The sequence below is a fragment of the Xenopus laevis genome, chromosome 8L (assembly GCF_017654675.1).
Source record: "Xenopus laevis strain J_2021 chromosome 8L, Xenopus_laevis_v10.1, whole genome shotgun sequence".
Lineage (NCBI taxonomy): Eukaryota > Metazoa > Chordata > Amphibia > Anura > Pipidae > Xenopus > Xenopus laevis.
Window position 1 is genome coordinate 87,319,154 of NC_054385.1, and position 16,726 is coordinate 87,335,879.

The 16,726-nt window shown below is 41.2% G+C and overlaps 1 protein-coding gene across 1 annotated transcript; it reads left to right on the plus strand.

The window, feature by feature from the left end:
• The first annotated feature begins 5,906 nt into the window (after window positions 1-5,906).
• Window positions 5,907-15,455, plus strand: pkdcc.1.L (protein kinase domain containing, cytoplasmic homolog, gene 1 L homeolog). Its single transcript, XM_018230552.2, has 7 exons — window positions 5,907-6,523; window positions 7,863-7,985; window positions 9,758-10,029; window positions 10,210-10,289; window positions 11,414-11,518; window positions 11,894-12,073; window positions 14,731-15,455. The coding sequence occupies exons 1-7, from the start codon at window positions 5,993-5,995 to the stop codon at window positions 14,826-14,828; spliced, it is 1,389 nt and encodes a 462-aa protein (XP_018086041.1). The 5' UTR covers window positions 5,907-5,992; the 3' UTR covers window positions 14,829-15,455.
• The last annotated feature ends 1,271 nt before the right edge of the window (window positions 15,456-16,726 follow it).

A 16,726-nucleotide genomic window follows, 5' to 3' on the forward strand; every position in this document is an offset into this window, starting at 1 on the left:
GAATGATATTCTGAGACTTTGCAGTTGGTTTTTATTTTTCATAAACTGTTGTTTTTTGAGTTATTTAGCTTTTTATTCAGCAGCTCTCCAGTTTGCAAATTCAGCAATCTGGTTGCTAGAGTACAAATTACCCTAGCAACCATGCAATGAATTGAATAAGAGACTGGAATATGAATAAGAAAGGGCTTGAATAGAAAGATTAATTAGTAATAAAAAGTAGCAATAACCGAGCATTTGTTTTAAGATGGGTCAGTGAACCACCTTTGGAAGCTGGGAAGAGTCAGAAGGAGAATGCAAGTAATTAAAAAAAACAATAAAATAAATATTGAAGACCAATTGAAATATTGCTTAGAGCTAGCTATTCTATAACATTAAAATTAACTTAAAGGTATTCTATAACATTAAAATGAACTTAAAGGTATACAACCTCCTTAAAGCCTTCTCTTAACTATCAGGGAAGTGTTGATAAATGGGCATCAAACATCTGGGAGTACTTCACTTTGATATTTCTTAAATCTGCCCCTTGAGACTGAGTTATGCAGGTTTCAAAGGTACATTGGATCATTTGTTGTACACAGGCTATTCTTGTGTTTCCTTGCTGACATTTTATTCCTGGTTGGTGCAATATTTTTTTCTCCAGTACAGAGAGAGAGAGAGAGAAAAAAACCTACATTACTTCTGTTCCACAAGACAGAAAGGCCTCCGTTCTGTGCAATAAACCTGCATTACTAGTGACTGGATAAGGATTGCTGGACGCCTGAGGCCACTAAATGTATAAGCATTTGGAATGTGTGTTGGAAGTGTGGGCTAAAAAGATGTGTAAGAATGTGTTGTCTTATCTACCATTCCAGCCTCTCTGGGAGTTATAATTCAGCAATACGTCATAGGTCATATCCATGTTTTATAACTTTAGTTGACCCTTATATATATCACATTGTCTAAAATATGTCATTTTCTGTTACTTTAAAAGAATTTTGCATTTACAGCCAAAACTGCACAGCACTGCCTACTTATAAGTACAGCCGTGTATCCCTTTGGATTTATTTATGCTGAAAATGTAAATTTTGTTTTTCTTTCTACTGCCGCAACAGTCATAAAAATCATCACTTGCTGCCAAAGGGGAATCAATATGAATACAGATATCTATGGAAAGTCCGTATTCTTTTTATGGGCACAAGTGCTGGAGCAGCACCTTCCTTTAATCAGCCACTACTGAGAGATGACTGTCCTCTCTTGTGATCCGAATGCTCCAAGAAATACAGAGTTAAAAGAACATTTCTGTGGGTAACATTCCTGCCTTCCTTACACAATACATGCGGATCGCCATAAAGATAGAAATGAAATGCACATGGGAGTTATGATAATTAGACTGCCAAGATTTTGGGCATGTTTGTTATTAACTTGACCGATGTAATATGAAAAGAATGAAGAGCAGGCGGTGTTTATAGGGATACAATACAATAGCCCTATCACTCTTGTTGTAAGATCTTTTGTTTACCATTGTATTTTCCGTTGATGACCTTAAGATAATGTAGTGCAATGCAAAATAAATATTTTTATACATAAACTTTGTGTCATTCCTTTGTCGAAAGTAAATGATATCCAGGCACAACCCTGATACCTACAATTATGTTTCCTGGCAGGCCCGGACTGGCCAACTGTGGGTTCTGGCAAATGCCAGAGGGGCTGCCATAAGATGCCATAGAAAGTCACTATTTAGTGGGCTGGTGGGGAGCTGATTGGGCTTCTGTGTACCTAAAATGCCAGGGCCTATTCTGATTCCCAGTCCAGACCTGTTTCCTGGTGCAGCCTCTGGAGCTGCTTGACAGCAAAATGTAAAACAATATAAGAGCCCTAAATGACAAATTCATGAATTTGCATGTTTCCTTAAATAGGACATGAGATTATTGTTTTTCCTTTAAGAAGACTTTCACATATAAGAATGATAGAACAGGTTTGCAATAATTAAAATATATACAATGCTGCATTCTTCATTAACACCAGCAGGTGTCAGCGTAACCCCATTTTAAATAATAAAAAAAGGCTTTAGGCATAGCCCCATTTTTACTCAAATATTTCTATAATATTATCACATCTTTATCCTCCATATGAGATGTATTTTTTTTCCACATGTAGTTGTTAAAAAAAAAAGCCACAAGTACATGTTTTTTGTTGGACATTTAAACGTTGCAGTTCAAACAATGTCCATTACAAGGTTTTGAGACCTATTTTTGTTTAAAGGGGCAGTTCACCGTTAGATAAACTTTTAGTATGATGTGAGAATTTGAAATTGGTCTTCATTTTTTTTAGTTTTAGTGTTTTTTTTAATGATTTGTCTTTTTGATCAGCATCTCTCCGCAGGCCTGGATTTGTGGAAAGGCCACCTAGGCTCGGGCCTAGGGCGGCAGGATTTTAGGGGGGCGGCATGATGCCCAACCACACCCACTTTGGTTCAAAAACACTGGGGATGCGCTGGAGATACAATATTTTTTTATATTTCCCCATTGATGATGAAAATTTGTACGAATAAAGGGGAGGGGACAGGGGCGCCGAATGGGAGTGGGCCTAGGGGCGCCATCTATGTAAATCCGGCCCTGTCTCTCCGGTTTGGAATCTCAGCAGCTAACTGGTTGCTAGTGTCTGATGTACCCAAGCAACCATGGAGTGGGAATGAGAGACTAGAAGGTGAATAGGAGAGGGTGTAATAAAAAGTAACAATAACAATGAAAATTGTAGCCTTGCAGAGCAATAGTTTTTTTGGCTGCCGGGGTCCGTGACCCCCATTTGAGAGCTGAAAAGAGGCAGAAGGGGAACACAAATACATTTAAAACTATAAAAGTTAAATACCAAATGATTAGTTGCTAAATACTTATTATATCATAATAAAAGTTAACTTAACCCCTTTAACCCTGAAGAGTTTTAGTTTTATCTGTGGCTAATGTTCCAGTTGTGGGCAGAGATGGGGAGGGGGATTCACCAAATAGTTGTAAACACTAATTCAAAATGGTTACCCATAGCAACCAATCAGAATTTAACTCAATGGGTGTCGGGTGTGTGCAATGTCCTGATTTTATTTTCTGCGGGGTTTAGATAAATGTGAATAAACTATATACCCAGATGTTATTTTATTCCTCCAGTGCCTGCTTGTGTCATATGGTATTTGTCTGCTGGAAACCCCCAAATCTGGCCCTGAATGGACTCCTCCATGACACACCCAGGCAGCCAAGCATGGCAGGACCTTTGTTTGTGTTGGAGGCCTGTAACGAGTTTCACACAAATGACCTAACGATGGCTGGGACTCAATGGTATTTAAAGGTTTATTGCCCCTTTTTATTTGGAGGCGTTGGTTGTCCTTTAATGAAGCGCTATGTTACTCTGTTTACAGGGAGCTTAAGCTGCTTTCACCTTACTCTGAACCATTGTCACAAACACAATAAAGCCATTCAGCCATATTTAGGTTTAAGCACGTCTGTTAATGTCTTGTGATTCTGGCGTCAGGCAAACGAAACGGCCACATTTGTTCTTTCATAGAGGAATCATTTGCTCTCCGAAGTCAGGGTCCTGCAATGGAACTAGCGATACAGCTGTCAGTCCTTATAGTCCTATACTAGTAACATGGACTCTTCCAAAAGAGGCTGGCACAAGCCGAACCACATTGAGTAGTGAAGCAGGATTGTAGAAGTTAAAGAAAATCAATTCCCCCCCCATAATTAAAAGCAAAGGCCTGACGCGTTTCATGTCTATAAGGGACACTTAGTCATAGGCTAGACACTGAGTACAACATACATATTGTATTAGAGAGGGTACAGAAAAGGGCAACTAAGCTGGTAAAAGGTATTGAAAATCTTAGCTATGAGGAAAGACTGGCCAAATTGGGGATGTTCACACTGGAGAAGAGGCGCTTAAGGGGTGATATGATAACTATGTATAAATATATAAGGGGATCATATAATAATCTCTCTAATGCTTTATTTACCAGTAGGTCCTTCCAGCTGACACAAGGTCACCCATTCCGATTAGAAGAAAAGAGGTTCCGCCTAAATATTCGGAAGGGGTTTTTACAGTGAGAGCTGTGAAGATGTGGAATTCTCTCCCTGAATCAGTTGTACAGGCTGATACATTAGATAGCTTTAAGAAGGGGTTGGATAGCAAGTAATGGAATACAGGGTTATGGGAAATAGCTCATGGTCCAAGTTGATCCAGGGACTAGTCCGATTGCCATTTTGGAGTCAGGAAGGAATTTTTCCCCCTCTATGGCAAATTGGAGAGGCTTCAGATGGTTTTTTTTGCCTTCCTCTGGATCAACTGGCAGATAGGTAGTTAATAAAAAAAAAAAAAGGTTGAACTCGATGGACATGTGTCTTTTTTCAGCCTTACTTACTATGTTACTATGTTACTATGTTACATGCTTTTTAAAAGGAAAAAGAGCCAATGGGAAATGAGTGGGTGGAGCTAGCACATGGAGTATTCATAGAGAAGCCATTGGAGTTCAATGGAGCATGTTTAAACACAACTCCAGGGCTAAAAAAGACAATAATTAGCTTAATTTGGAAATACAAAATTAATAATAGTGAAAAAACACGAATGCTGGTGCTCATACGTGAACACTAATATGTATGTGCGGACACCGGCGCGGATGCAGCCAGGCCGCATTTTGTTTTTATGGGGCCAGTGAACGTCTGCGCTGGAGGGAGTCTACCAGTTTTTTCCCAGTGTCCCGCCAGCCCATACCACCCTGAGAAGAACACAGACTCTCTCACCTAGCCTGATAAGGACCAATACCCCTGTTAATTCCTGGTAACATACAAAAGGGAGTTATAAATGTGGCTTGACAGTAGCGTAACTAGAGGGGGTGGCCCTGGTGCGTGATGCGCAGTCTGGTCCCGCCCCCCTCCGTACGGCCGCATTTTCAGTGGCACACGGGCTGCCGGGGGGGCTCTGAGGGGTGCGGGCCCTGGCCCACTCGCAGCCCCTGCTCCCCCGGTAGTTCCGCCACTGTGGCTCGACCAAAGGCATCACGTACAAATATATTTTTGTAGCTAAATCTTTTACTTCAACCACCACTACAAAAAATGATGAAATGAAACACTACATTAACTGAAATACTAGGAATGTCATTTATATTCATTTATATTTTGCGAAAAATGCAAAAAAAAAAACACAATACGTGAGTTGCAAGTTAAAGGATTAGAGAGCACATTCTTAAGGTGGCCATAGACACAAAGACCTATCCTACGAATCGTGGATTCGTATGATTTTCGGACCGTGTGTGGAGAGTCCCGACATTTTTCGTCTGGCGGAGATCGGTTGTTTGGTCAATCGGACAGGTTTGATTTTGTCCTGACCGTCCCGCCGGAGCCCATTGCGCTCTCATCGTAATCTTGCCCCTGATATAGCCATGCATGGCATATTGGGGAAAGATAGGCTCGTTTGGCGACATTGAATCTTTGCGTCTATGGCCACCTTTAGTATTCCCAGTCGATGGAATCTTACAACAGCCCCTCTGGTATATGCCAGAACTCCACAGATTGCCAGTCCAGCCCTAATAGTGGCTGCTACTGCATGGTTGCTAGGGTAATTTGGAAAGTAGCAACCAGATTGATGGAACTGCAAACTGGAGAGGTGCTGAATAAAAAGCTAAATAACTCAAAAACCACAAATAATAAAAAATGAAAACCAATTACAGATTGTCTCTGAATACCTCACTCTACATTATACTAAAAGTGCATTTAAAGGTGATCGACCCCTTTAATTGGTGCTATTTCGTTGTTGGCCGCTTGGGGGAGTCAAATGACTGCGGAGAGATCGCTGTGCTGAGACTGAGAGCTGTCAGCAGCAGGTACTGGATAAAGGGGGGGGGGGGGTAGGACACTCCTTAATGCGTGTCCCTTGGCCCCATTATCCAATCGCACTATCCAAACAAGGCCGGCATTCCTCAGCTAATGAGTTCATTTACAGTAAAGGGCAGAGGTGAGACAAGACAAGGCCGGCAATGATGAAGGGGGTCGTTATCCTGTGCGGAGCTGCAGTGACGGTGCTGCTTGCGCTCTATTTGCGCTTCTCCTGCTTCTCGGAACCTCTCAGCCTCAATGACAGACAGGGTTCCGCTGTGAGAGCTCAGGCCGCCGGGTTGGAGAGGGAAATGGTGGAGAGACACGGACACATGCTCATGTTCCTCACTTCATTACTGGGGGGCTCGGGGGCTGATGGGATCGCCCCGGGGAGTGGAGGGCGGCTGGTGCCCCTGGAGGTAATGGGACAGGCAGGGGCTTTGGACTGCGAGGAGCTCACTTATGTCACTGGCCTCCAGTATGTGGGCTCCGGATTCACTAAACTGGTCCAGAGGGGAACTCTGCGCAACGGGAAGGAGATCGCACTGAAATCTGTGCACAACCAGGGCAACGATGTGACTCGCTGCGTCCGGCGCTACGGCGACCCCACTGGCTGCCGCACACTCGCTACCTACAAACTGCACAAAGAGGTCACTCTGCTCCGGACCTTGCGCCACCCGGGCATCATTACGGTAAGAACCATCGCTGCTGCACAACTGCAACTCACCTTATCTATTATACCCAGCCATGCCAGTCATACATGCTTAGCACTTATCATGTAAAGACACTTAGAAAGAAATGGCTGCCGCTGGACATGTACCAGATTGCACTGACCAACTGCATAGAGCACAGAAGTATTGCTGCAACCAGAAAGCTGTTCCCCTTGGTTGCTTTATCGTTGTCTGTAATTACCGGCTGGGAATGTTTAATTTCTCTATAGCTTCTATCTACCCTTTACCATTTGTATTCAACTACAGTGACTTATAGGGTGTCACTTGTAAGGACTTGCACAAATGTATACTTGATATAAGCCGGGGTTTGCCTTGTAAGGTATAGCACAGCTTGGATAGGGTCCTCCTCAGAATAGTCAATATTCTACTTTATCAGGCTCGGAAGGCAAAATATTATTCTATGGAAAAAACTGAGCAGAAGGTGAGAAGTGACCCTTATCTATCCTGGCTTTGACATAAGCATTGTGCCAGGCATCATGAAACAAGGGCCAAACAGGGGCCCCAGACCTTTAGCATGTTATAAATACACTAATCTGTGTTTTTTTGCCTTCCTCTGGATCAACTAGCAGTGAGACAGGTTATTTATAATATATATATATATATATATATATATATAAAGGTCTTTTTTCAACCTAACTTACTATGTTACAATGTAAGAGCATGCAATGCAACCGCAACACTGGTAATATCCATTAATAAAGCCAATTACACAAGAACAAAATCTATTAAACCTGGAAAATCGGGTTGTGTGGCCTGGCACATGTTTATATAAAATGACTGGTGTCAGCCATTGAATTCACAACACAATGCGTAGTGTTTCATATTACCTGCAATAAACTGACATGATCCTTCCATTATGTCTAACTGCAGGTATATTGTTGGGTAATAAATGCAGAACCTTTCGGTGATCTTATTAGGTTTCTAAGGGGCAAATTAACCAGCACAGAAAAAAGTCATCAACTTTGCCCACCATGTTCTTTAGTACCTCTGCTTTATACTTATTTTTGGGTTGAAAAGCTCCAGTTCTGACAGTGTCAGGGCTTTCCATTCAAGTCGCTTAGATTGGCCAAAATTGCCCCTGGTGCTATTGCCATTACGGGGTGATCCCGTTACCATATTTCTCTAAACAATAACAAGGAGCACATCTGGCCTATAGCATTTTGTTCAGCAAACCACATTTCGAGGTAATGCAAATATCTTAATTGCTTTTTAATTGCCAATGATGTTCTAAAATCTAAATCCACATTCAGCCACGCAGCCATGTGCTTTATCATTGAAATGTGTCTTTTCTACTTTGCAGTTGCATGGGCATTGCTACGAGAACAGCATGGCTCCCGACTTTAGGGTCACAGCTATGCTGGAACTGGGATCTCCCCTAGAGATGATTCAGCTTCTGCAGACCCCCTGGGAGAAGAGATTTAAAGTAAGAAAACAAAACAATGACAATTGTTCCAACAGGACCCAGGCTCCATGCTAATATTAACCTCATAGCTGCTGGATGTGGAGTTGCTGATTTGATATCTTTGGTCATGCAAGTCCCACCAGTTGTTGATGGGTTAATGAACCCCCCCCCCAGCAAAAGGCATTAGCAAACACACTGTATTTCAATGTGTTCCACCCCCAGACCACATTAGCAATTCTGGTATTTGCAATTCACATTTTAAAGGCCTACAGCAAAAAGCAGATAGGGATTTACTAGATGGACTTGATTAAGCATGTGCCCTTCATGCAGCTGTATAGTATATCTAGATATATTGGTTTTTCACCTGGAATCTGCAACTGAATGTAGCTGCAGGCTACTAGAGGGAATTCTAATCCTGTTGTGGCATATAGCATAGATGGGTTGTAGACAGTTGACACATATATGCAGATTCCTTGCCTCTGCAGAACTCAATCACATAGTCTTAACGAAAGTTTGGATGAATTTTTAGCAAATTACAATATACAGGTGAACTGAAACTAAAACTCTTAGTAAAATTTTAACGTTAACTTTTAATATGTTATAATGGCTGATTTCTAGGGATGCACTGAATCCAGGATTCGGTTTGGGATTCGGCCTTTTTCAGCAGGATTCGGATTCGACCGAATCCTTCTGCCTGGTCGAACCAAATCCGAATCCTAATTTGAATATGCAAATTAGTGGCAGGAGGGAAATTGTGTGACTTTTTGTCACAAAACAACGAAGTAAAATATGTTTTCCCCTTCCCACCCCTAATTTGCATATGTAAATTAGGATTCGGTTCGGTATTCAGCCGAATCTTTCGCAAAGGATTCGGGGGTTCGGCCGAATCCAAAATAGTGGATTCGGTGCATCCCTACTGATTTCTAGCAACTTTTCAATTGGCTTCCATTTTTTTTTATTTTTTATAGTTTTGTAATTATTTGGCTTTTTCTTCTGACCCTTTACAACTGTCATATGGGGGTCACTGATCCCATCTAAAACAATTGCTATGTAAGGCTACAAACTCATTGTTATTGATATCTTAAATGACTCATCTTTCTATTTAGGCCCTCCCCTAATCATATTTCATTATTTCAGTTAGTGCATGGTTGCTATGGTACTTTGGGCAAAAATTGCAAACTGGAGAGCTGCTGAATAAAAAGCCGAAAAACTGAAAAACCACAAACAAAAATGCAAATTGTCTCAGAATATCACTCTCTACATCATACTATAAGTTAATTTAAAGGTGAACAGCCCCTTTAATATTTGGGGGCATTTTCAGATTACCCTTTTATGTATCAACTAGAAATTAGGATTTGCTTGGGCAAGGCTGAACTTGATGGGCCATACATTAAAGCCAAATTAACTGATTGGCTATTTAGAAAAGGTAGTCCCCACAGGTAGTGGGCTGAATCAGCTAATGTAATGTTTTGACCATGAGCCTAGTCTCTCATGCATATGCTAAAATCAGACAGTTAGGCTAGGGATATCTAACCCAATATCTCCCAATGTGTGACCACAATAGCAAGTGTCATTTATAGGCACCCATTCTGGAACACATCTAGCTGCATTCACCCAGCAGAACCCATTGTTGTGTCAGCTGCATAGACACACAATTGAACATTTGCTTGTTGTTTTGTCTTAACCATTGTTCATCCTTTTAACTTTATTAGAAAAGTATTCAGGTTAATTTAGCATTATAAAGGTTTTGTCTATGGAGTACTAACCACTTCATTTATATATTTTTTTTTCAGATCTGCCTAGAACTGGTGAATTTGCTGCATTATTTAGCCAACTCTCCCATGGGATCTATTTCCCTCCTGGATTTTCAACCAAGGCAGTTTGTCCTGGTAGATGAAAGCCTGAAAGTGACAGATATAGATGATGCCACAATGGAGGAGATTGAATGCAAAACTGACAAGGACTGTACTCTTGATTTTCCATCCAGAACATTTGCTCTCAAGTGCTCCAGTACTGGGAGATGCACTGGCGTCAATGAAAAAAGGAACCTCTTCAATGCGTACAGGTATATGAGGAACAGAATAGCTTTGTTGCCACATAAATGTGCATGCTTTTTATATTCTGGATAACGGCATTAACCACGGACATTTGTGAAGCAGGTCATATCTGCCTCTAACTCAGGCAAAATGCATGATGTCTGCTGATTGAAGTAAAGGTAACTCATGCTAGATCATTTTTTCTATAGGTTTTTCTTCACGTATCTGCTACCACACGCAGCGCCTCCTGCCTTACAGCCTCTTCTCTTGGACATTATGAATGCCACAGGTACAGATAATCCTTTGTTATGTGCACTACAACAAGAAAGCCTGTTTCTTTCTGCTTCCATCCTGGGATTTCTAGTTGAGAAGTAGCTGAATGCCTGATTTAAAATGACTGTGGTGTTGATTCTTTTGCCATGTTGAGCTTTCCAGTCTAATTGACTCTCCTGTAGAGATGAAGCATCTTTTGGCACTCTGGTTGTTGGAATGGCCTGTTTTACAATGGGTACTGATTCTCAGCTATAAACCCTGACGGAGAAAAAGAATTTAAAGGGATATTGTCATGGGAAAATATATTCTTTTCAAAATGCATCAGTTAATAGTGCTGCTCCAGCAGAATTCTGCACTGAAATCCAGATTTTGTTATATTCAATTTTGAAATCTGACATGGGGCTAGACATATTGTCAATTTCCCAGCTGCCCCCAGTTATGTGACTTGTGCTCTGATAAACTTCAATCACTCTTTACTGCTGTACTGCAAGTTGGAGTGATATCACCCCCTCCCTTCCCCCCCCCCCCAGTGGCCTAACAACAGAACAATGGGAAGGTAACGAGATAGCAGCTCCCTAACACAAGATAACAGCTCCCTGGAAGATCTAAAAACAGCACTTAATAATAAAAGCCAAGTCCCACTGAGACTGATTCAGTTACATTTAGTAGAAGAAATAACAGCCTGCCAGAAAGTAGTTCCATCCTAAAGTGCAGGCACAAGTCACATAACTGGGGGCAGCTGGGAAACTGACAAAATGTCTAGCTCCATGTCAGATTTCAAAATTGAATATAAAAAATCTGTTTGCTCTTTTGAGAAATGGATTTCAGTGCAGAATTCTGCTGGAGCAGCACTATTAACTGTTGTGTTTTGGGAAAAACATGTTTTTCCATGACAGTATCCCTTTAACTTATTGAGTAAAACTTTCAGAATTTAGCTTAATATATTTTTATAAAACACTTAATTCTGAAATTTAAAATTAAATCCTTCAAAGTATAGACAGGGTTGCGTTTGTGCTTGTGTCATTTATCCCTGCAATCAGCTGCTTACCACTTTACTTGATTGGATGGCAGTTAGTGGTGCCATTATAAACTATTATGGGAAATTTTGAGACACTTGATAAGATTTTTTTCTCTTTGCAGGTGACTTGCGCTATGGCATTAATGAGACCCTGGAAGCGTTTCAGAATGTTTTGAAGCTGTACAAATCAGGAATTACCTATCGGAGGCGACTGCTGTATTTGAAAGGTATCTTTCTTTACTCTGTTAATAACATGGGTGCATTGTCATTTTCTTCATTGTTGCCAGCTGTCTGTTACGCCCCACTTATGTAACAGCCATTTCTCATGATGCCTACTCCTTCCTTATCTTGTTTTCCTGTAAAGTCCAACTTTGGGGGGCTTTGCCGCTCTGAGCCGCTATCTGAGGCATTCATCTGTCAAATGGGGCATGGGTGATCTTTCTCACACATTGCAAGTGAAGATACTAACAAGAAATAAGAAAGAATTTATACAGGAGTTATATATGTGGCTTTAATACAACTATATACATTTGTGTATATATATAGCATTTTTGGTTGTCTGGCAGAAATAATGACATACTGTCTATTTTTCCCATTTTCAGACTACATGCTGATAGAAGGATACAAACTAAATGAAACCAGTGATGACTACAGATGTTGGCCCTCCTACAATCACAGAGGGTGTGTGCTGTCTGTGCACAATTCTGAAGAGGCTGCCGAGTTCTGCAGCAAGAACACAAACTGTCACCACTTTGTCATTGGTCATCAAAGAACCTGGACAGGTACGACGTTTTCGCTCTGCTTAATAGTTGAGCTTTAGTATTGGAATCTTATGTTATGTGATGTACTTCACATGGGCTTTCTTACTGATGAGTGTATCAATGCATCTCCTTTAAAGAAACAGTCAACAAATTAAAGTAATAAAAATATAATGCAGTGTTGCCCTGCAAACTGCTGTGTTTGCTTCAGAAACAATACTATTGATTATATAAATACGCTGCTGTGTAGCAATGGGGGCAGCCATTCAAAGGAGAAAAGTCACAGTAGATAGCAGACAAGCTCTGTTGAACATAATGGTGTTATCTGTCATCCAATATTTAACCTGTGACATACAGCCGTTTTTCAATTTCCGCCATTGCTACACAGCAGCTTGTTTACAGTGTCGGACTGGCCCGGCGGGACACCGGGAAAAAACCCGGTGGGCCCCGAACCTCGTGGGCCCCCGCCGGGCCAGACCCCCGTACATATAGAAATTTTCGGGAAAAAAAGTTTTCGCCGATGCGCATCGCCGCTCGCGCATGCGCACAAGAAGCGCCGCTCGCGCATGCGCAAGAGAAGCGCCGATCGCGCATGCGCATGGCGGCGTTCCAGCGGCCGAATTCGGTGCGGCGCAGTAGGGGGCGGGGGGCCCTGGACCAGCAGTCCCGGTGGGCCCCCGGGCCCCCCAGTCCGACCCTGCTTGTTTATATCAACTATAGTAGTGTTTCTGTAGCAAACATCAGTTTTACCAGTGCAGGGCAACACTACATGATATTTTCATTACTTAAAAAACACTTTAATTTTTTGGCGTTACTGTTCCTTTAAGTGTACAGTATGGCATACTGGCAGTGCGATATACAGAAAAACAAAACTAGCAATGCTCAGGATATATGTTGAGTTCCAACAAATGACTTAAGGGTTTTGTATAAGGATGGTGAATACCCTGGTATCTTTACTTATTACAGTAAATTGGATCTGAAATATCTCTTGCACACATACATGTTTTAGGTTACACTCCAGCGCCAATGCATCTAATAAGATTTTCTAACCTGCTGGATTGATATCTGAGTGATTTTAGGGAGGGTCCCATATAAGGGCCCATAATCTGGCAACTTGTTATGGAGGCACCTAATCAGCAGCTTTTAATGGCCAGCTTTTAATGCATGAGTTTTTGCTATAAAAAAAAATATGTCCACAAAATAATTGATTCCCTAAATCCGCATTTGAGAAAGCATTAAGTGCACGTTTATCTTGCTCCTAGTTCTTTCAATTGCTGTAAAGTTAATTAGATGGCTGCAGCATTTTCCAGCACATTTGTACACTTTAGATGCTTATCTGGCCATTATTCCCAGCAATATTTTGGGGGCACGATGGCTCTCTCAGATAAGTGGGAACCAAGTCATACAGTTCAGCTATATTAAAATAGAGACTTTTATAGAATGCCAACACTTAGTCTGCCATAGGACAAGTTGACAATATCTCAGAATTCATACACACTTTTAATCATTGGAAAACTTTTAGCAGAGAAAAAACATTTTACCCTGTGTCTCCACTGGAGAGGTTATTGAGTCTTATGAAAGAAGCTGGAGAGTTCATATGTTCACTAAGCTGATTCTGATCTCATGTCTCATCTCCATGTAAGGCTGTTTGTATCAACCTGGATCTTTAGCAACAATCTGTTTAAGTCATGTTTAACTCCAAATTTAGATTCATATGACATGAGAGATACCAAATGCCCCTTATGTGCACTTTCACATGCTTCCTATGTACCTTGATATTAGTTGCTTCTATATACAGAGTGGCCAGATAGATAAAAAAGGACCCAGAATGCGAGAGGGCACAGGGCCCTTGTAAGTAGGAAATTGTATAGCAGCCCTAGGGACTAAAAGGAATACTAGCACAGTTTGCTATGGACTACAGTTTCTCCTAAAGCAGCAAATAATTAAATAGAATGTAAAACATATTGTACATAAGCATGCAGTTACAGATTATTAGGTGCACAGAATAACCCATCTCTTTGTATATTGTGTACCTTTTTTGACATCCTCTACAGACACCTAAGTACAAATGTGAATGTTCTTACATGGAGAGATCCGCTCGTTTGGCGATGTCGCCAAACGAGCGGATCTCCCTCCGATTGTGGGCCCTAGGGCCCAACGATCGGATCCTAACGATGCCTAACGGGTGGTCGGATCGCGGGACCGCATCAACGAATAGATGCGGCTGCGATCCGACGGTATTTTTTGTCCCATCCGATCGAGATCTGGCCGACTTTCGGCCAGATTTCGATCGGTGAAGCCCGTCGGGGGGCCCCATACACGGGTCAATAAGCTGCCGACACGGTCTGTCAGCAGCTTTTATCGGCCCGTGAATGGCCACCTTTACATTGGGTAGTGCAGGCAATGTGTTTCTCCACCTTCGACCATATTGGGAAGATACTTTATGGGATGTACTACAGCAGGATGGGGGGGGGAAGAAAGGGGAAATCCTTAGTGCTTTATAAGAATGATGCAAGAGGCACTTAATTTGTAGGAGATGCTTCATTGTAAAGGAAATTTGAGCAGAAGCTATTTTTACATAGGTAGCACCAATGATATGTTGTTTTGCTCATAATCTGCTTTATGATGACTGTCTTCTTGAATTGCTCACACTAAAGTATACATTTTCTCTTATTCCACAGGCCGCCTGATAGCAACATTCACCAGTAGTGTCCACAAACTTATCCCTGATGTGAATTCCCGTGTTTACATGAAAAGACCAAGTGACCTCAAAAAGTGATGCAGATGGGAAGATGCTGAAGAGCCAAACTGGTTTATGTGACGCACTGAAGTAATCACCCTTATTGCCAGCTTGTTGCCCTTCCTAAGGATTTCGTAGGACTGTGCAAGTGTCACAAGCTCGGCATCTTTATAACTTGTAGGATCTACATTGGGCACTTAGGCTTGAAAGCAAGTTCTCAAGACTCCTGTTATATAAACAGAAGTGCTACAAAATCCTTGAAGTAGAGAAATAGAGAAAACCACACTATACTCAGTACTGCACTTCAGTGGGAAAGTCAAACATGTGGTGACGCTTGCCCAGTACTGCTTCTCAGAAAGGTATAGCCATAGGGAAGCAGACTGCAGATAAATTGCACTGGTGCATTAAATAGCTGTAACAGTTAATGACCTACACAGACCTCAAAATAAAGTCATTAGACTTTTACATCCATTCATATTCATAGAGAAAGAAAAGTATGGTCCAAACATATTTCAAAGATAATGCTGCATCTGTTGATACATGGGTGCATTGTGTTGTTTTTTTTTTTTTTTTTTGCCTTATAGGTGGGAAATGTTCTTTCAGTGAAAGAGATTTTTAATGTTTTTAATTCTGGTGTAAAATATAGCAATAAATTATTTTTGGTAATACTGCTCCTGGTTTTTAATAATTGCCTGTAATAACTAATAACAGTGAAGTAACTGAGACACCTTTTGTGTATTGTTCTACACCTGTCTTAGTATCTATCTTTTAATTGTACCATAATAATCCTACAGAGACCCAATAAGGATTGCTGGTTATACAAAGAACGGACAACATTAAAGTGCAACATTCCAGCCATGTCAGCTTAGAAAATAGGCTTTAAATTCCATTAGTTGTTGGTAGGAATTCTTTATGTAGAAAAAAAGGCTTTAAATTCCATTTACTTGTAGGTAGGAATTCTGTTTGTAGAAAATAGACTTATTTTAAGGCAATAGTTTGCCCACATGGAAGACTGGAATGAAGTCTGGAAAGGTAATTAGAGGGCACCTGCAACATAACGATGCTTGGCGATAATTAAGAGGACATCCCATTTAGGCCAAGATAAACAGGTTGAATGACGTAGCAATGTGATTTATAGTAGGGTTTTAAAAAATAGATCTAGCTTTAAACTGGTTATGCGATTCTCATACCAAAAAAACTGCCTAATATGAATTACAAGTTATATATTGGCCACTGTGTATGTTAGCTCAGTCTGAAAAAACAGATTTCCTGATAATAGATGCCAAAACTGAAGCTCTGTGAGACATTATTGTCTACTAGACATTAAGCCCGTTAAATTAACGGGCGCTAGAACATATGTAGTCAAACATTTATAAAAACAGACGGACACAGGGACTGGACGAATTCACCAGAGACGGTCCATGGGCACATGCGCAGTAGCGCAATCCCACGGACACAGGGACTGGATGCAGAGACACTTCAACTTTATTATATAGGATAATAATAATGAACATGGAGGCTGTGCATATTTTAAGGTTCGGCAGTTCTGCCCCACTCCGTTGACACCTGTATGCATGTGAAAGGTTAATCTGCTGAGCACACAATCAGCACCACCCCCGGCACACAAACACCACAGCTGAGTTGTCACAAGGCAGCTGTGCCAGATGGCCCATCACAAACAATGGTGGCTACGGCCTACACAATCCAGTGGCCTCGTGACTCGTGAGTTTGTGTTCAGCCACTGTACAAAAAAATGACAGATTTGCATTAGAAAGTCATCATAGGAATATGGGTTGGTTAACATTTTATCCATCCATATATTTCAGTAGGTCTCAGTGATTTCCTCTTCTACCATCTATTTCAATTGATAAAAATATAACAGGCATAAAGGGTCAGATTTAAAGCCTATACTATCCACTCCTCTGTATTGACCCATT

Bases quoted from the DNA above. Each gene is read 5' to 3' on its own strand.
- pkdcc.1.L (XM_018230552.2), top strand. From the start codon at position 5,993: ATGATGAAGGGGGTCGTTATCCTGTGCGGAGCTGCAGTGACGGTGCTG. The intron at 10,030-10,209 runs GTATATGAGGAA...TTTTTTCTATAG, and splicing joins AACCTCTTCAATGCGTACAG to GTTTTTCTTCACGTATCTGC. The intron at 10,290-11,413 runs GTACAGATAATC...TTCTCTTTGCAG, and splicing joins GGACATTATGAATGCCACAG to GTGACTTGCGCTATGGCATT.